At 51.3% G+C, this 21045-nt stretch overlaps 2 protein-coding genes across 2 annotated transcripts in view; both read left to right on the top strand.

Annotated features, from left to right (window-relative positions):
* Window positions 1–501: 501 nt before the first annotated feature.
* cUnh19orf47 (chromosome Un C19orf47 homolog) lies at window positions 502–6680 on the top strand (the record flags this gene model as incomplete). The annotated part of the gene is made up of 8 exons (XM_079733703.1): window positions 502–520; window positions 1469–1556; window positions 1668–1782; window positions 2217–2298; window positions 3265–3420; window positions 3918–4067; window positions 4893–4969; window positions 5999–6680. 8 exons carry the CDS (start codon window positions 502–504, stop codon window positions 6527–6529), a joined length of 1218 nt encoding a protein of 405 aa, XP_079589829.1. The 3' UTR covers window positions 6530–6680.
* Window positions 6681–8785: 2105 nt separating this feature from the next.
* Window positions 8786–21045, top strand: part of ttc9b (tetratricopeptide repeat domain 9B) — a gene marked incomplete at both ends in the record, with an annotated part of 21242 nt that continues 8982 nt past the window's right edge. The window contains one exon of the mRNA XM_079733704.1: window positions 8786–9245. Coding sequence (XP_079589830.1) covers window positions 8786–9245 — 460 coding nt within the window. The remainder of the gene's footprint in view (window positions 9246–21045) is intronic.

Genomic DNA, 21045 nt, shown 5'->3' with positions numbered 1-21045 from the left:
GTTTGTAATCATTAGAGGGACAGCTCTTTAAGATAGTCTGTGATGGGTTTTAAAGCTGACATATGGGGCAGGATATATCTTTTCTCATCTTTGTAGGCTATATGAGGTTGACAGCACACCTTTTACTCCTAATGCCAAATGTGTTCATGTAAAATTAGCCTACTTGAGGAAGCTAATGTAATAAATAGCCATCATGCATAATGCATGCTTGAATGGCTGTAACCGTCCATATCTGTGTAGCGTCCTTTAAAGTGTTTTATAGGCTTCTCAACCAAACATTGCCCATGTTTCTAGCTTTTCTTTCAGCAGGTTGGGATTTTTCACTATTCTGTTTATGTACTGCTCTGAAACACTCACTTTACTTTTAGTTGCAAATGGAGATTCCTAAGAAGCTGGTCTATATCGCTCTCTAGTGATCGACGACAGATACAGCAGCTTTCCTTTCCCGCCCACAGCGGAAATTACGTCAGTAGACTTCCGGGACGCCGCACATTGATAAACATGGCGTCCGTGACAACAGGTGAGAGAGAAAAGGCCTAGCCGAATTTAATGATTTCGTCGAATATAACACATGTAGACCATCGTATGTGTTTGAGGTCAAAGCGGAACCATGCATGAGGCTTCCTCCGGGACGTTTCCGAGCTGTAGTGACCAACGTTTCGGTAGTGCTGCTTAAAACCAGACCGGGGGCTAGCATGCTAGCTATCTTTATTTAAACGAAACACCGTGTGAACACATCGACACTTCATAAGGCTTCCCTACTCTAACTATTATAAGACCATGCTTAAACCATTACTCTAGACTCCTACTTTAAAGACATCTTTCATGTACAACGTTGTTAAACTCTCTTCACCACACAGAGCTATCCCACTAGCATCGAGCTACCGGTTTTACTTGACATCAGATCGAGTTCACGTCCCCTGCTTCCTTATTATATTATAGAGGTTGTACCTGGTCGACCAGTTTGCCAATGGGCCGTCGTGTTATAGGTCACTATTTAACGTCGTGCGCCATCCCCAGTGTGTGAGCAGAGGATGCAGTTCATGTGTTCATCACGGTCTTCATTCATTGTCGTCCATGGGGAGGAGGACTCGTCAGTATCGGTGTGTTTACGGGCTTAAGACGGGGGGGGGGAGTTAGGTGGGAAGCTGTGTTTCTCAGTGACCGTGGCCACGATATCCAATGAAATCGACCGACCACAGATCCAGCCATCAGACACCTATAAATACCCCTCAGCTGGTCCGCATGTGTTGTCAGCGGAGAGCAGCCGCCGGCCTCTCTGAGGTCCGCCCCCCTGTGCACAGACAGACTGTTACTACATTGTTACTATTAAGTAGCTAGAAGACCAAATAAGTTAAGTGCCAGTCATGGCCGAACTGATACCCCATTAACTTAAGTGCTAGCCGTGTTAAAGTACGAGTCTTGATGTACTGATAGGTTTGTTGAGTTGTCTCTGTTCCGCCCACAGCCACCTCCGAGTGGATTCAGTTCTTCAGGGAGGCTGGGATCCCTGCTGGTCTCGCTGTGACCTACGCGGTTTCCTTTGCAGACAACCGGTAACTATTGGGTCCACTGAATCAGAGAGAAAACGTATTGTACAAATCGGTGGCATCCATAGCGACTCTTGCCTTTTCTGATTTTTGTTTTATTTTTTCCCCCAACCGAAGGATCCAAAAGAACATGCTGATGGACTTGAGCAAGGAGATCATGATGGACCTGGGCATCACGGTCATCGGAGACATCATCGCGATCCTGAAGCATGCTAAACTGGTCTACAGACAGGTACGCACCCATTGTATTGTATTAGTTATAGTTGTGTAGCGTCTTATCCTCGCTATCTTTGTTGTATACGGGAATGGGTTAACCTAGTGATTTTTATTTCTTGGAACTTGGTTCTATGAACATCCTTACTGTACCAACAACAATATTGTTTAGCTTTTTCTGAGAAATCTACTTATTGTAAGTCGCTTTGGATAAAAGTGTCTGCTAAATGCCCTAAATGTAAATGTAGTCGAGGAGAAACAAAGAGTTTTATTGGTGCATTGGCAGTTGGTGATCATAAAATACGTGTGTGAAGTTGGAAAGGCAAACAGAATGACACAGTTTACCACAGGCCTGGGGAAACAAACACACAGAGTATAATAAACCAATATGTCAGAGTGTCCCAAGTGGTTGACTCATCAAATTGTCGTGTTCATTTTCCCCCTCATCCACAGGACATGTGCAAGATGGCCACTGAAGCCATCACCTCAGGACAGACCAGCGTCCAGGCAGAGCTCCGCCGGACGGCCCACACCCGTGAGTCTGGAGTTACAGCCTGTTCAGACGGTGTTACAGCCTGTACAGACAGTGTGACAGTCTGTTCAGACTGTGTTACAGCCTGTACAGACAGTGTTACAGCCTGTACAGACAGCGTTACAGCCTGTTCAGTGTTACAGCCTGTACAGACAGTGTTACAGCCTGTTCAGTGTTACAGCCTGCACAGACAGTGTGACAGCCTGTTCAGTGTTACAGCCTGTTCAGACGGTGTTACAGCCTGTTCAGACAGTGTTACAGCCTGTTCAGACAGTGTTACAGCCTGTACAGACAATGTTACAGCCTGTTCAGACAGTGTTACAGCCTGTATAGAGGGGTCTGGAGTTACAGCCTGTTTAGGGAGAGGCTTCAGTCTGGAGTTACAGCCTGTATAGAGAGAGGCTTCAGTCTGGAGTTACAGCCTGTTTAGGGAGAGGCTTCAGTCTGGAGTTACAGCCTGTTTAGGGAGAGGCTACAGTCTGGAGTTACAGCCTGTTTAGGGAGAGGCTTCAGTTTGGAGTTACAGCCTGTTTAGGGAGAGGCTTCACTCTGGAGTTACAGCCTGTTTAGGGAGAGGCTTCAGTTTGGAGTTACAGCCTGTTTAGGGAGAGGCTTCACTCTGGAGTTACAGCCTGTTTAGGGAGAGGCTTCAGTTTGGAGTTACAGCCTGTTTAGGGAGAGGCTTCACTCTGGAGTTACAGCCTGTTTAGGGAGAGGCTTCAGTCTGGAGTTACAGCCTGTTTAGGGAGAGGCTTCAGTCTGGAGTTACAGCCTGTTTAGGGAGAGGCTTCAGTCTGGAGTTACAGCCTGTTTAGGGAGAGGCGTTTCCCGCTCACATTTCCTTAGGCCTACGCCAGTTTCCGATATCTGAAGGAAGAGGCAGAGCCGAGTGATGTCAAATGTCGAGAAGTGAAACAAAACTAAAAGGTTGAGCGAGATGTGACTGTTTGTTTCCTGGTTTGTTCTCAGCCGCCACGCGTATGATCGCCAACGCCTTGAGCCGAGACTCCCCCCCCAGCACGCCCAATCGACGCCCGGACAACCGTCTCCCGGACAACCGTCTCCCGGACAACCGCCTCTCCGTCACCGTGTCCAACAAACAGGCCAGCAAGAGCGGGAAAACTGGTAGGAAGCCTCCTCTGTCCCGGCCGAAACACTCCGTGCTCATTAGTCACCATTCCAGAGTGTGTGCTCGAGGGGCGAGATCATTCCCTATCAGGGAATCTTTTGTATTTTAAAAAGTTAATCAACTGAATGCAATCGTGTAAACACAGAGGTAAACCTAAGGAAAGAAGAAAAGAAAGAAAACAGATTTTTGGAAGTTGTGATTGATTCAGAATCATTTAAAATAAGCTGTTATTTATCAAATATCTATCTATCGAAGTATAATGCATAAGTAGAGAGGACAGCTGAACTTGGCGACCAGAGTCATCAGGTGGCTCCTCCCCTTCCCCCACAATGCAGCGGGGCAACACATCCAGCAAGAATGATTTGGCCCTTTAAAAAAAGAACCAGCTCGGTTTTGATGTTACACACGGTGCATTTCTTATCAAGGTGTTGTATAAAGTCTTCACGTGGTGAGGTAGGGTCTCTCTGACGATGCGTTCCCCCCCCCCCCCCAGTCGTAACCCAGCCTGCGGACGAGGGGAAAGGCTTGCCTGCCGTGAAACGACGGCGTGTAACCGCGGAGATGGAAGGCAAGTACATCGTCAACATGCCCAAGGGCACTACAGCGCGCACACGCCGCATCTTGGCCCAGCAGGGGAGGAAAGGTAGGCTGTGGCCCGAGGTCGGGCTCCTACCGCCGCCTCTAGAGCTCCCCCACCCGACACTAAACCCCTCATCTGTGTGGACCATAGGGACTCATCCTCATCCGGCTAACCCTTATGTGACTGCCTGCTCGACTGCCTGTTGTGTGTCAGTGACTAATTCCTCTGTCTGGTTATTGTGCGTCCTGTGTGTGAAAGTCATCCGTCTGTCTCCGTGTGTTCGCTGCTTTGGTCACGTGTGGTTCTTCTTCGTTAGTCTGATAATGTATTAGAATATTCTATTCATGGGCATGGAATAATATTGTTCCCAGAGGACAGCTGGTCAGGTTCATGCAAATATGACAACCGACAACTTTTAACAAAGAAGTAAGCGTCTCAACGTCATGACTGTTGGGCGACCAGATCCCATGCGTAGCACTGGTCTGTCTCATCTGCTAGACTCAGAGAACCTCGGTTTGCCAGATATGAAACAAATTGGCTCTCAAACGCAGAGTTCTGCAGCCAAACAAACAGCCTGGATCAGCTGAGATTGTTCTGGATTCCCCCGGCCTAAAAAGCCTTGTCCTTCCTAAAGAGCTCCACGAGCTGAAAGGATCCGGGAGCCGCATTAGAAACATGAGGACAGATGGGAACGGGGACGTCGGCCACAGGAGCGGCTGGTCGTTACGAAACTTAAATACATGTTATATGTACGCATTAGCTGCTCAGCGTCCAGTGTAGGACTCGTCGCTGATCATCGTCAAATGTAATCATTGCAATTCTGTTCCTCTGTGGTGCTTGCGTGTTCATCCTCTGTGCCATCCTGTTAATCCTCTCTTCCTTGTAAAGGCTCCAAGCGGATGTCTGTGTTTGAGCGGCTCGGGGCAGAGTCCAAGGCGGACGCAACCAACACCAGCAGCACCAAGGTAAGGCCGGGTCCCCTAGTGCTAGAACCATGAGCTAAAAGAACCAAGGAGCCACTGACCCTCACACAGACCAGGATGTAAAACTGGTCGGTGATTGGAGCGTTTACGTTGATTTGGAGGTTCCACCCCCGCAGTAGAGGGTTTATAAACGGGTGATTACGTTACGTATAAATCGACACCACTTCTAAAGTTTTCATATCGGCAAACATTTACACCGATACATATCTGTGACAGGCCAGTATCGACCAACTGGTATATCATTGGGCTCTAGTGTTTACCGCTGTGTACGTTAGTAAGGGGTGGTGCAGCAGGTGATTCACTCCTCTCCTCCTCTCTCCTCCTCCCTCTCTCTCTCTCTCTCTCTCCTCCCTCTCTCACTCCTCCTCTCCCCTCTTATCTCTCAATTCCCTCTCCTTTCTCTCTCCTCTCTCCTTCTCTCCCCTCCTCTCTCCTTCCTCTCTTACTCCTCCTCTCCCCTCTTATCTCTCACTCCCCTCCTCCTCTCTCTCCTTCTCTCCCCTCTCCTATCTCCTTCCTCTCTCACTCCTCCTCTCCCCTCTTATCTCTCACTCCCCTCTCCCCTCCTCCTCCTCTCTCTCCTTCTCTCCCCTCTCCTATCTCCTTCCTCTCACTCCTCCTCTCCCCTCTTATCTCTCACTCCCCTCCCCTCTCCTCCTCCTATCTCTCCTTCTCTCCCCTCTCCTATCTCCTTCCTCTCTCACTCCTCCTCTCCCCTCTTATCTCTCAATTCCCTCTTCTTTCTCTCTCCTCTCTCCTTCTCTCCCCTCCTCTCTCCTTCCTCTCTCACTCCTCCTCTCCCCTCTTATCTCTCACTCCCCTCTCCTCTCCTCTCTCCTTCTCTCCCCTCCTCTCTCCTTCCTCTCTTACTCCTCCTCTCCCCTCTTATCTCTCACTCCCCTCTCCTCTCCTCTCTCTCCTTCTCTCCCCTCTCCTATCTCCTTCCTCTCTCACTCCTCCTCTCCCCTCTTATCTCTCACTCCCCTCTCCTCCTCCTCTCTCTCTCCTCAGCCCTCAGGGGTGTTCAGCCGTCTGGGTCGGGGGGGTGCAGAGGAGGCGGAGCCGCGTCCCGCTCCTGGCGGCGGGGGCTCGGCCAGCGCCAGCCAGGAGGAGGAGGAGGAGGAGGAGGAGGAGGAGGAGGAGGAGGAGGACAGCGACGGGGATGGCTCCGTGCTGCAGTACGCCGGCGTCCTCAAGACAAGCCGCGGCCCCGCCGCCCCGCCCAAGAAGAAACAGGCCCCGCCCACCGCCATGCGCCGCCTGGGGGGCAAGTTCAAACACCCGGCCGGGGCCCCGTCCTCCACGGGGCCCCCGGCCAAGCTCAGCGTGCTGCGGCGGCTGGGGAAGCTCCCCGCCGCGGCCCCCGCGGCCCCGGGGCCCGACATGCAGGACAACAGGGTGAGCAGCACCAAGCCGAGGCCCCTGGCCAGCGCCAAGGTGAGCAGCACCACGGCCGCCCCCCCGGCCGGGGACTGTCTGGGAGCCCAGATGGACGCGGGCTCCGTGAGCGTCTTCAGGAGGCTGGGCTGCAAGAACACTTAGGGGCCCTAAGGGCCCCCCCTCCCAGAGGGAGCCTGACGGGGCTATATTTAGTATTCTTCCTGTCGATCTGTTCCTCCCCGTTCAGGGTGTCTGTGGCTTCGTGTTCAGTTCTTGTCGTTGCTTTGAGCAGACGTCGGCGCGATCTGGTGCCGTTTACCGCCCAGGGCTGTCGGCGCCCTTTGTGCACTCCTGAAGCCGATCGGAGGAAGGTCACGTTGTGGCATCCACACTCGTCTTCACTAAAGGCTCCACGGATTCATCTCTCCATCGCACACTCCTTCCTGGGTATATTATGTTAGCGTTACTAAGGCATGGGCTTCCCCCTTATGGATGGATTTAGCATCCGATGTACTGTCTCACTTACAGTTTGGTTGTAGAAGAAGATAAGGCTTCCTAGAATGCGTTATAAGGAAGACTGAAATTATTTTTGTTTTTAAGCAGTAAGACCCCCTCAGAGAAAACATGTTTTTCACTTTATATTATAGTGCTCCTCTTACTCATGCCCCCACCCCCCTACGCAGCGAGTTCAGGAGAAAGTAAAAAGCTTAAGTGGAATGGTGCTGATGAAAGGCGCTCAACGCGAATGCCTCTGGACCTGAAATAAACGACATTCAGAAGAACCTGCGAGCACACTCGAATAAGAGGACCCACCCGAAAAGAACCACGGCACACCCCGTCCTCCGCGGCCGGAACACCGCAGCACAGCTCCCCCTAGCGGCCACTTTTCTACCCCGGTCCGCCCCTTTATAAGAGCGGCTACCGAGGCCCGTAGACACGGTTTATATCCATCAGGTTTATACACTTTACATGGTTTCACAAAGCAGGAACTTCACTCTCAATTGTTGTGTATATTTTGTTATTACTCGTATATTGTGTTTTGGGAGGACAGTACGATATCTGCAAAAATGATCCTTTAAATCGACGTCTCCCCCGGACCTATAGAGGACCGGGCGACCGCAGCGTCAGAGCGCGACGTCACAACCGGACATGTGTTGCTGTTACTTTCAAGAAAAAAAAACCAGTCTGAAACAATCGTGTACGTGATGATTCTGTTTAAGAGAAAGATTTGAACACAAAACGTCTACTCTTCATATTTTATTTACTGTTTTGAAGGGGCATTCTGGGATCGGTCTGATCAGGGCCCTGCATCGATTGAAAAATAGATTAAAGTATTAAGTTATCTAAAATGTGACTTTCCACACAAATGTTTCTGCAATCCATCAATGAATGTCGGATTTTAGATGTGTGGGAACATGGGGATATCTGCATTATTTATCATGTCACTGTCAATATATCGCCAACATTTCTAAAGGCAGCCTACTAAAATAGTGACCAGGTATCGTCCTTTGAGATCCCGGCTAAACGAGGTTGCGAAAGATGCGTTTCCACGGTAACCGTTACCTCAGTAACCATTACCTCATCGTTTAGAATGAATTAACCTCGACAGTATCCTCTGATGGGAATCCCCGCTGCTTAGTTACTACACAGCAGAGAGTGAGATGAATGGAGTAAACAAGCCCTGAGCACATCCACCCTGGCCCCGTGTTAAGATATTGGGTAAAGTATGCAGGCCAACTGGGATGAATTAACGTGGTGCCCCGCTGTTCTGGTGATCCGGGCCGATCAATAAGCAGACCACTCAAACCACTGACCTTACCTTTATGGTGAGATAATGGGAAATATCTCGATTCCAAACAGTTCATAAGACACTCGTCTCTTGAAGGACATGTCGATTTGGTTACAGAACATGTTGGATGTCCCATAGAATCATCAATAAGAGCAGCCGGTATTAAATACTCTATGTTGGGTTTGATCAAAACGCTTTCTTAGTGACCTACAGAGGCGCGTTTGACATTTATTCTTATCTTTTAGACATTCTGACTGCATTTGTGGTGCAGCAAGGTAATAGCGCCTCACGACTTCCCTCTTTCCCACAATGCCGTGCGCCGGGCTCGTGCGCTGTCTGTGGTGCTGAAGCTGCAAGCACAACCCGAGCATCCTCTCCGAGAGACTCGACACACACTGCCGAATCCGAGGAGCGATCCCAAGAAAACCAAACCGCCTGTATCAACCTTATCTCTTTTTACGTCATTTATCCATATTCTTGTGTGACGGTTCTTCTCTAGCGGCAGCGGGCGAGTGGAGGGGCACTCGACACCGGATCCGTCTTGATTTGTATCTTCTCTCTAAGCAGCCTATTTAGCGAGGAGTCATTGTCGGTGCCTTCCTGTTCCTGTCTCCGTCTCTCCGTCCTTTATGCATAGCACGCTGCTCCCGTCCTCTCCGAGAAAACAGCGCTTCGAGTCCCCGCAGCATGGTGCCGTCCAGCCGCTCCCACTGAGAGACATGGAAGCCAAGCAGCACCAAATCAAGAGCCTGAAGAGCTACCCGGAGACCGGCGGCCGGAGCCTGGCCGCGGCCGCGGGGGGAGAGGGGGGAGGGCGCCGGGTCGTCTCGGCCGAGATGGACATGGAAGCCAACATCCAGAAGGCGATCGACTTCAAGGTGGAGGGCCACCGCTGCTACAAGGAGAAGAAGTTCCGGGAAGCCATCGGCAAGTACCACCGGGCTCTGCTGCAGCTGAAGGGGGTGCATGTGGTGGACGGGACCACGGGCTCCGAGGTCAACCTCCTCAGCCAAGCCTCAACCAAGATGACCGAGGAGCAGCGCAGAGCCGTGGACATCACGGAGATCGAGTGCTACGACAGCTTGACAGGTGAGCGGCACGGGCTGGGACCCAGAACCTCGAGGTCTGGGATCTGGAGGAGCAGAGCCTTGAGGTCTCGAATCCTCGAGGTCTCGGCTCTTCCAGAGGATCAGAACCTCTCGGCTCCTTACGGAGGAGCAGAACCTCGAGGTCTCGGCTCCTTTAGAAGAGCAGAACGGAGCTGAACCTCTCGGATAGTCCGGAGCAGCAGAACGGAGCCGAACCTCTCGGCTCCGCGCCGTACTGAGCCTCCATTGTTCGCCTCGGTTCACCGGGTTCATGAAGTGTTACAATATATCACGGACGGTTTATCGAGAGAACATCCGGCCAATATTTTTGTTCCTTATATTAGAAATATCTGTAAGCAGCTGAATTACTACGAGGAATAGCCCCGAAATGACGTGAATAAACGACATGAACAACACGAACGATAAACTGGTTAGACGGCGATTCTCAAGCACCAGCTTTTTTTCCTTGCCTGACGAAATCAACGAATTATCTACTGAAAGCGATTTTCCAATCGACACATCCTAGTTACCGAGCTTTGGCAGGTGAATCTGATCATGAGTAATGCACGCATACATATATAGATGTATATATAAATCTAGATGTACAGTATATTTGCATATGTATATGATATATAATTATAATTTATACCCACAATATGCAATATTTTCATAACCTTAAATTACTATTACTGAATTCTCTTTAATTATTATGACAGCAGTATTGTTCTTAAATGGTATTAGATATCCATATGGATAAATAAAATATTCTTATCTTAACGGTGGGGGGTAGTGGTGGTGAGGTGTGTTATGGACTCACACATGACCCCAGGAGTACAACAATGTCACCCAAACAGTGTGTTTCCACGGTCTGGGTGGAGGACATATGACATGGGATACGTATTAAAGCAGCATCCTGATTGGATTCTCATGATGCTACACGGTGCTGATGTCGTTATCCTCAGATTACGTTCCTGGAAATGTTGCTCATGTCAAACTCTGTAACCGTGATTCAGCAAATAGCTGAATTATTTCAGCAAGTTTCTCCTGCTCTCTACACCTGAACATGTTGCTACAATGAGATAAAACAAAGACTTTAATTAGGAACATTTGCTTTTTAATCAGTTTTTTGGATTTGGCGAACAATAGTCCCCCATAGATGTAACATCGTATCCTAGTGACATTGCTCACTACGCTGAATCCCCGTATCCTAGAGCCCACGATCACCCTCACTACGTTGAAACACGGTATCCTAGCGACCACGATCACTACAATGAAACACCGTATCCTAGCGACCACGATCACGCTCACTACGTTGAAACACGGTATCCTAGCAACCACGATCACTACAATGAAACACCGTATCCTAGCGACCACGAACACGCTCACTACGTTGAAACACGGTATCCTAGCAACCACGATCACTATGCTGAAACACCGTATCCTAGCAACCACGATCATGATCACTCCGATGAAACACCGTATCCTAGCAACCCCGATCACTACGATGAAACACGGTATCCTAGCAACCACTCTCACTGCGATGAAACACCGTATCCTAGCGACCACGATCACTAAGCTGAAACACCGTATGTCAGCAACCACGTTTATGATCACTACGATGAAACACCGTATCCTAGCGACCATGATCACAGGATAAAACATGGTATCCTAGCAACCACACTCACTGGGTTGAAACAACGTATCCTAGTGACCACGATCACGCTCACTACGATGAAACTCCGTATCCTAGTGACTACGATCACGCTCACTACGTTGAAACATGGTATCCTAGCAACCACGATCACTACACTGAAATACTGTATCCTAGCTACCACGATCACACTCACTACGATGAAACAGCGTATCCTAGCGACCACGATCACGCTCAGTCTGATGAAACACCGTATCCTAGCAACCACTATCACTACAATGAAACATGGTATCCTAGCGACCATGATCACTACGATGAAACACCGTATCCTAGTAACCACGATCACCAAGCTGAGACACCATATCCTAGCGACCATGATCACGCTTACTATGATGAAACACCGTATCCTGGCAACCCCCTTTACTACGATGAAACACAGTATCCTAGCAACCACGATCACGCTGACCACGCCGGAGCGGAGGCGGCGTTGATGTCGGTCGGTGTGATGAACGACCCACATTATGGAGGTGCAGCGCGCCGGCCTTCAGAGAACCCTTATCCCTGACCCGCTGTCGCCCGCTGGAAAGGTCAGCCCGTTATGTAGCGGGCCGGTGGGGGCGGGGTCCCGGGACCTGTGTGTGCCCGGCCTGCGGTTGATGCGCTGAAGGTCGCGCCGGACCCAGCCAGTGCTGGGGGGCCCGTCTGTAGCCGGAGGAGGAGGTCCGCTGTGGCGTGAAGGGGAGGGGGGAGGTATGATGGATGGATGCAGGGGGAATAAAATGGGTGGGGGGAGAGAGAGAGAGAGAGGGAGATGCAGGAGAGAGGATTAAAGGAGAGACACATGGACAGAGATGGTAAACAATAACAAGACAGAGGGATGGACTCAGGGGAGAGGGAGGGGGGGCAGCCAGGCGGACCGCAGGGGATCGTGATCACCATGGCAACCAGGTCGGCCTCTCCTCCTCGGCCATGTGTGGTTACCTCACCGGCCGTCTTATCCGTTACATCACACACGTGTGTGTGTGTGTGTGTGTGTGTGTGTGCGCTTCAACGCGTCTCCGTGTGATAACAGACCGGAACAACACGCCAATGAAAGACACGTCCTCACGCAGGAGAGGAGGACGCTGAGGCCCCGCCCCCCCGGTGGCGCTGTATAGGGTGGGGGGCGGCGGGCTGAGGCCCCGCCCCCGGTGTGTAGGGTGGGGGGGTGAGGCTGGACACCGTGTGCGGACCGGAGCGGCAGCAGCCTGTGATGAGCCTCGTTAGACAGCAGCCGCCCCTGTGGTGCTGGGCGAGGAGCTGCCCTGTGATTGGCCGCCCGTCCGGAGCTCTGACGCATGATTACAGGAAGAGGCGGGCGCCGGTGGGGCCGCCCGCCGCCCGGCGGAGAGCCACGGCGGTCGGATACGCCGCATGCACCGGGTCCGCGTGTGCGAGACCTTGTTTGTTTGTGTGTGCGGGTGTGCGCGTGTGTGTGTGTGTGTGTGTGTGTGTGTGTGTGTGTGTGTGTGTGTGTGTGTGTGTGTGTGTGTGTGTGTGAGAGCGTGCGTGTGTGCGTGTGCAGTATTGTGTTTGTCTCAGCGGTTGTCAGCCTGAGGAGGAGCAGCTGGTGTGAGGAGGAGAACTGCATGTTTAAAGAGAGAGGGGGAGGAGGATAGAGGGGGAGGAGGGGGGAGGATAGAGGGGGAGGAGGGGGGAGGATAGAGGGGGAGGAGGGGGGAGGAGAGAGGGGGGAGGATGGGGGGGGAGTCCTGCTCACCCTGCCATTCTCGCTGTGGACGTGCTGACATTGCATTGAGTTTGTGTAACTGGCTGGATGCACACTTGGTGTGTGCGTGTGTGTGTGTGCATGCCTGTGTGTATTTGTGAGTGCAATTGTTGTCTACCACGGCAAATATTTGTGTGTTTGTGTCCGCGTACGTCTGTGTGTACGTGTGTGTGTGAGTCTGCATATGTGTCTACCTGTGTGTGTGTGTGTGCGTGCGCGTCCCTGACATCCTATCTCTGTTTACGTCTGTGTGAGTGTGTATGTGGGCCTTTTATCTTGTTGACTTTGTTGTGACAAGGACAAGCTTGGGCTGTTCTCTGGACCTGCTGCCCCTCCGTCTCCCACCTCCCACCCTACAGAGCAGCCACTCACACGGACGGACAGACAGACCTGCACCCGTAACAAAGCACGAGGACATGCTGAGGAAGGGGTAAATATTGTACTGCAACACTTGCAGCAGCGAGAGAATCTCAGAGCCCACGGTGAGGACGCTTTCTGCCTGAGAGAGAGAGGGGGGGGGGGGGGAGGGAGAGAGGGAGAGGGGGGGGAGAGGGAGAGAGGGGGGAGAGAGGGGGGGGGAGGGAGAGAGAGAGGGAGAGAGAGAGATAGAGGGGGAGGGGGAGAGGGGGAGAGGGAGAGAGAGAGGGGGGAGAGAGAGGGGGGGGGGAGGGAGAGAGAGAGAGGATGGATGCTGTGCGTCCTAGTTGCTGTTCTCCATCCTAGCCCAGCGTCGGTGTGTGTCTGCGGGCGTGTTCCTAGTGGGTGACAGCGTGCAGCCGCCGCCGCCGGCGTCTGTCCTGCTTCATGGAGCGCTGCGCCGCGGCGCCGAGGCCGTCGGCCCGCCAGCCGGTCCGCGGACACGCACCCCGCTGACACACTGCTACACAACACACTGACACACAACACACTGCTATACAACACACTGACACACAACACACTGACACACAACACACTGCTATACAACACACTGACACACAACACACTGACACACAACACACTGCTATACAACACACTGACACACAACACACTGACACACAACACACTGCTATACAACACACTGACACACAACACACTGACACACAACACACTGCTATACAACACACTGACACACAACACACTGTTACACACCCCGCCGACACGCTACACAACACACTGCTACACAACACACTGCTACACACACCCCGCCGACACGCTACACAACACACTGCTGCACAACATCAATGTACCACTCTAACCACTATCCATCTGCACACAACACAACTACACACTGTCAATCAACACACAAAGCGACTACACACTGTCCACCTCCACACCCAGCGAGGCTGCGGACAGACAACAGGAGCGGCGGTTCGACTCCGCCGTGAGGATATAACCATAACCATCGATCAGGAGCCGATCAATGGCGCTATGGGGTCCTCTCTCCGCTGGGAGTAACTCCTGTGTGGTCCGTGTCCCGTCCTGCTGGCCAATCACAGCTCTGGTTCAGGGGAGGGGCTAGGGGGCGGGACTGGAGGGTGGGGGCGGGACTGGAGGGTGGGGGAGCTCTTTATGTCTGTAGCACCAACACCTTGATATTCTGCAGCTGTAGCTCCCAGCCCCAGTGCCTCCCAGTGCCTCCCAGTGCCTCCCAGTGTCTCCCAGTGTCTCCCAGTGCCTCCCAGTGTCTCCCAGTGTCTCCCAGTGTCTCCCAGTGCCTCCCAGTGTCTCCCAGTGTCTCCCAGTGTCTCCCAGTGCTTCCCAGTGTCTCCCAGTGCCTCCCCCCGGCTGCCATACTGGTGAGCCAGCTGTTCTCCAGTCATCCCTCTCAGGATGGATCAGCTCTCTAACTGGACGGCCGTTGTTGTTGTTGTTGTTGTTGTTATGCCTTTGTGTGTTTGTACGTACAGCCTACCAGAATATATCTGGAAAAGGCTCATGAGGAAATGACAACAAGGAAACAAGGAAAGGAACTAGGGAAGGAAATGTCCTTGTGATTTATCCTGACAGGCCTGACGTGTCATCGACTGCCATTACAGCCATGACTTGCGAAAATGTACGAGTGTAAGCAGCGGGCTAGCAACACTCACTAGCCCCTCGATAAACACGCTGCTGACACACACAGACCCCCCCCCCCCCCCCCCCCCCCCGTTGCTCTCTGCTGCTGGGGTTTATTACATCCTAGAGAACACCGGAGATATATGACATCACCGCCTCTAGCCCCGAACTCAGGGTGGTAATAGAGAGACTCAGAGAGCTCTAATAGAGAGGCTTAGAGATCTCTAATAGAGAGGCTTAGAGATCTGTAATAGAGAGGATTAGAGATCTCTAAGCTAGCTAATAGAGGCTTAGAGATCTCTAATAGAGAGGCTTGGAGATCTGTAATAGAGAGGCTTAGAGATCTCTAAGCTAGCTAATAGAGGCTTAGAGATCTCTAATAGAGAGGCTTGGAGATCTCTAATGGAGGCTTAGATATCTCTAATAGAGAGGCTCAGAGAGCTCTAATAGAGAGGCTTTTAGATCTCTAATAGAGAGGCTTGGAGATCCCTAATAGAGAGGCTCAGGGGTCTCTAATAGAGAGGCTTAGAGCTCTCTATTAGAGAGGCTCAGGGGTCTCTAGCCCTACAGAGAGGAGGGCCCCGCAGAGACCGGACCACCAGAACTTCATTCAAAGCCACATTTACCAGAAAGCTCTTTAAGGGCTGCCAGTTAAGTCCCTTGAGGGGGGGGGGGGGGGAGGCTGAAGAGAGCCCCACAAGAGGAAAGACTTTGGGGGGGAACCAGGACTGTGCAGGTCGTGGAGAAGGACAGACAGACAGACAGACAGACAGACAGACAGACAGACAGACAGACAGACAGACAGACATCCTGGTGATGGAGAGGAGAAGAGTGAGAGTGAATGTGCTCCACACCAGAAGAGGAGAGAGAGGAGAGGAGGTGAAGGAGGAGGTGGAGGAGGAGGAGAGAGGAGGTGGATGAGCAGAGAGAGGAGGAGAGAGAGGAGGAGGAGAGAGAGGAGGAGGAGAGAGTAGGACAGAGGAGAGAGAGGAGAAGGAGGAGAGAGAGGAGGTGGAGAGAGAGGAGGAGGAGAAGAGAGGAGGAGGAGGAGGGAGAGGAGGAGGAGAGAGGAGGTGGAGGAGGAGAGAGAGGAAGAGGAGAGAGAGGAGGTGGAGGAGGGAGAGGAGGAGGTGGAGGAGGAGAGAGAGGAAGAGGAGAGAGAGGAGGAGGAGGAGAAGGTGGAGAGAGAGGAGAGGTAGAGATGCCCAGCCAGGTGGGAGGTTTGTTGGGTTTGTGGGAGCAGGCCGGTCAGAACTGAGCGGGCGCCAGGGAGGAGCCAGGAGCCAAAACTGCAGATGGCTGGGGGCACACACACACACACACACACACACACACACACACACACACACACACACACACACACACACACACACACACACACACACACACACACGTGCCACTGAACCACGCCTCGTACTGTACTGTTCCGAGAGGGCGGGAGAGAGAAATGGATAAGATGGAATAGAAGTTTCATCAGGAGTGATGCAGAGTGATGGGGAGTGATGGGGTGAGATGGGGAGTGATGGGAGTGATAGGGTGAGATAGGGAGTGATGAGGAGTGATTGGGTGAGATAGGGAGTGATGGGGTGAGAAGGGGAGTGATGTGTTGAAGTGAATTGATTATGCAGAGGTTGTTTATCAGAACGCAGCCGAAACCAATGTCAAACCTCTGACTGTGATTCATAAGTCTCTGCAGATTTGTTTTGAGGTGTCCATTCAGAACCCATCACTGTCATATGTATCAGTCTTTGAAACTTCTTTCACTTAATGCTCGACGCCAGTTTCACTGGTTACAGTTTGTTCACAAATGCATTTCTCAAACTACCCATCATATCTGAAACAACATTTGAATCCATATCGTCCATCCTATAGCCTAAGAGATACGGACCATCTTTTATTTTTTGTTCCAAGAATAGCCAAAGAAATTGGGAGGAGAGCCTTAAAATGTAAAGCCCCTTCTACTTGGAATGGCTTACCTAGGTCTCTTAGAGACATTTCCTCTTTTCACCAGTTTAAGAGGTCTCTTCATAATCATTTGCATACAAGCTGCAGCTGTTTTCCTCATGCTTGATTTTTCTGTTTTGTGTGTTTATTGTTTCTTTCCCTTTCTGTGTCTATGTGACAATTTTTTATTGTCAACTGTTTATTGTCTAATAACTAATGGTTGGTGTGGGGAGGATATGGGTGGTTTTGGTGTGAGGGAGAGCTTTTGTCTGTATGTTTGGAATGTATATTTTCTTTTTTTGTGAGGTCCCCTCGAAGACTAGATGATTCATCTCATGGGGTTTCCTCTGGATAAAATTGAAAAGATGGGGAGTGATGGGGTGAGATGGGGTGAGATGTTGAGTGATGGGGTGTGGTGGGGTGAGATGGGGTGAGATGAGGTGACATGGTGGAGGTGACTCATGCCAGGGGGCAGACGATGGGGTCTGAATGTTGCGGTTGTTCTCCGGTCCGGACGAGAGGACGTGTGGAGGGTTCTTGGAGTACGTCTTCTACTTATCTCTTCTGCCAAGGCCGGGGTGGGGGGGTGGAGGATGTCAGAGAGGAGCTTCTGGCAGGCCTGGGCGCCTCCTGGCACACAACCAATCAGATGCCTGCGTCTGGGAAACGGGGGAAAGCATGGTGTTGATCTGCTTACAGCCGGCACTGATGATCATTCACTGCGGCTGTTTGTGATTGGTCCTGTGCCCCGACGCCCGGATCCAGTAAACCAATCGACCGCTTCCATTTATCCTCCAGAGCTCCGTGCTGATAAGAGCTATGATGGCTGGAAGGCCGAGCTCTCTCTCTCTCTGTCTCTATGTCTCTCTCTCTCTCTCTCTCTGTCTCTCTCTCTCTCGCTCTCTCTCTCTCTCTGTCTCTCTCTCTCTCTCTCTCTCTCTCTCTCTCTCTCTCTCTCTCTCTCTCTCTCTCTCTATCTCTCTCTCTTAAGTAGCTTGGCTGAGTACCGCCCTTGATGCCGTTGTGACATTGAGATGACGAAGGTCCTGCAGAGGCTGTTAATCGACCTCATATACGTACTGACCAAGCATATGAATGTGTGTATCAACCTCATATATTTATACATATACGTGCTGACCATGTATATGTATATTCATGCTTGGTCAATGAATAAGGAATAAAATCAAAGCGTACATATACATTTTAGAGCAATATCTTAAACATCATGTGGTAAATAAGAAGTCGTCTCTGTTAAAGTAAAATACAGCTGTGTCGGTTTCTGCACTTTGGTCTGAATGCAGCGTCAGTAAACTCCATTCCATTCCATTATATCATCCATTAAACTGCGTTACTGGTCAGCTTTCCCTGGGCCCGCCGGCTGAATGGGCAGCTGTGTCTCAGGGAACTCACAGATCGCTGAACACACCCGGCTGGGGGTTCAAACTTGTGGCGTGATCTTTATGCTGATTTAGGATGAATTCACACTTTGAATAATAATTGAATCGCTGTGATTTCATTGAGAAACAGTGCAGCAAAGATTAGGGCTGACTCTGGGACAGTATTTTCTGTTGACCTTTCCAGAGTCTCTCCCGGTCCTGTTGAAGTACCGGGCCGCTTGGAGGCATTCTCCGGGCACAGCTCTGTCTGTATTTATAGCCTCCAGAACTCCTCCACCGAATGTTCAGACTCGGTTTGAGGACTATGTTCTGTAAGATCGGGACAGCCTCTCTGGGTGAGGAACAGAACAAAGCCCGCTGTGTTCTGCGTCGTTCACACCACCCCGCCGAGCCAGAAGCAGAGAAGAAAGTGGGTCTTTCTGTCGCCTGGTTCTGATGATGTAACCCGTTGTTCTTCTGGTTGTCTGCCTGTCTTGTTGCTCCTGCAGCTCTCAGATCGATGTGCTGGATAGAGATCAAAAAGGAGGAAAACAGGAACTCAGAATAACCTTCACTCTCTGAGCGATGAGCTGAGAGAGAGACGCAGGGTGAGACGGTGGTTAAACTCTCTCACCCTGTCTCACTCTCTGAGCGATGAGCTGAGAGTGAGACAGGGTGAGTGGTGGTTAAACCCTCTCACCCTGTCTCACTCTCTGAGTGATGAGCTGAGAGAGTGAGACAGGGTGAGTGGTGGTTAAACTCTCTCACCCTGTCTCACTCTCTGAGCGATGAGCTGAGAGTGAGACAGGGTGAGACGGTGATTAAACCCTCTCACCCTGTCTCACTCTCTGAGTGATGAGCTGAGAGAGAGACACAGGGTGAGACGGTGGTTAAACTGTGCAGTCTGGTTGTTTGGGTGTTGAAGCTGATGGGATCCAGAAGGCTGATGGTAAAACAATTCAGAGATATTACCAATACACCAGGTCTGCATCATAATGAGCTCATTCATTATTGAATCTACAGTTATTAATTCTCCTCTTCTCATTCTAATGCTTGCCTTCACTTTCTACACTTTAACAATCATAACAGTAAACATTCGATCATAGTGTTCTCACTATCTCCAAGGGGCTCTGTGACATCACCGGCCGTGTAATGGTCTCGCTAAAGGCCATCCCATAATCACATCTCCGCTTTATCGGCCCTTCCCTGTTCCCATCCTCCCAACGTCTGCTCGAACTCAAGACGCTCTAAGCGCTCTAAAGAATCATCTCTTTATGCACGGAGAGGATCTGAAACAGGATCACATCACAAGCGTTTCCTGGCCTCTCTGATCTGTCCGGTAGCGTCGGCCGGTAGGACCGAAGGTATGGAGCGGGGATCAGGAGGCGGACCGGTGCCCTTTCAGGCGTTCATTTCGCCCGGGTTTCATCTGCTAGGGGCAGCGAGGAGCGGATTTATGGCATCATGTTTTCAGACAATACTATAACTCTTGTTGTTATTGTTGTTATTATTGTTACCGGTTATCTCAGTATACTGCAAGATCAGGAGACTGATGCCCACTGTAAAGTTTCAAACCAGACAGAGAGTCAGAGATGGAGAGACGGAGAGAGAGACAGAGAGGGAGACAGAGAGAGAGACAGAGAGAGACGGAGATAGAGACAGAGAGAGAGACAGAGAGAGACAGACAGAAATAGAGACAGGGACAAAGGGACACTGAGATTGAGACCGAAAAGGAGAGAGAGACGGAATGAGAGACAGAGAGAGAGACAGAGACAGAGAGACACTGAGATAGAGACCGAAAAGGAGAGAGACAGAGAGACAGACAGAGATGGAGAGGTTCAGAGAGAGAGAGAGAGGGAGACAGCGAGCTTCAGGTGGCTTCCTTCCCTCTGGTGATTGAAGTCCTGGTAAAGATAGCTTCCTCGTTTGTATAAATATTTGAGTAGACGAGCATTAATCCTGAGTCAGCTACTATTTTAGGGTGCGCTGAACAGAGCCGGAGCCTGGGATGGATAGGGTAATGTGGTGAGGGGGCGAGGTGAACCCAGAGAAGTGCCCGGAACATCTGCTGCTGTGGGCGGGGGACTGGTGTGAGTCTGGGCGTCAGAAAGCTGGTTCAAAGCGAGCGGGTCGTGGTTGAAGTGGAGTGGAGCGCCTGATCCTCCAGGCTCTGAGAACGCTCCTCGGGAGTTTGGGGTTCCTGTAAACGGTTCCCAGGGCGTTTTCCCGTCCTCCACCCCAACTCTTTCTAGAACGCCGTCGTCGTGGCGACCGTTCCCCCTCTTCTCCCAGCATCGCTGTGGCATTACGGGTCATTCATATTTGATACACAGCGTTTCCCGCAGTGTCACTCGCTCAGACCAGCGAGGGGGGTTACCGTGGAAACTGCTGCGTAACCAACAGGCAGAGAGTAACAAGTTGGAGAACAAGGAGCACCAAGGCTCTGCTCGTTAGGAGAAGACATGGTGGAGCAGACACCTGTGAGACACTGAGTTTAAACAGACGGTGAGGATCAGACGCCTTCATCTGAGCGGTTCTTTATCAGCCAACCTTCTAGGCTCTGGTGTGTGTTTTTTTGTTCATATTTTCTTGGCTAAATGGTTCGCTTTAATGAGTCATGAGTGGGTCGCTAAGGCCTTTGAGTTTGCTGCGAGGATCGACAGAGCTCTGAGAGACACACGCCCACTCATGCACGCGTGCAAACGCAAGCACACACACACACACACGCGCATACACGCACCCAAATGCAAGCTCGCACACACAGGCACACACTTTCAGGGAATATTCGTCTCTGCACTCTTCCAACCTCCGACAACAAGCACGCTAATGAAGCGCTTCTCTCGCCGAGCTCTGATTCTGAGGCCGTTTCCTGTGAAAGACATCATCTGCACCACTTGTTCTCAATGAACATCTTCTCCCCGACGGGCAGGAGTCCTCTTTCTCCGCAGCCATCGTCAATAATTCATTAGGAAATCTCAGCCGCTAAAATCTCTAATGAGTTCTCAGAGGTCACTGGGAGAGACACCAG

The sequence above is a fragment of the Pollachius pollachius genome, assembly GCF_949987615.1.
Source record: "Pollachius pollachius genome assembly, chromosome: 3".
Lineage (NCBI taxonomy): Eukaryota > Metazoa > Chordata > Actinopteri > Gadiformes > Gadidae > Pollachius > Pollachius pollachius.
The sequence above is the reverse complement of the archived record's forward strand: the minus strand, read 5'-3'. Positions and strand labels throughout refer to the sequence as shown.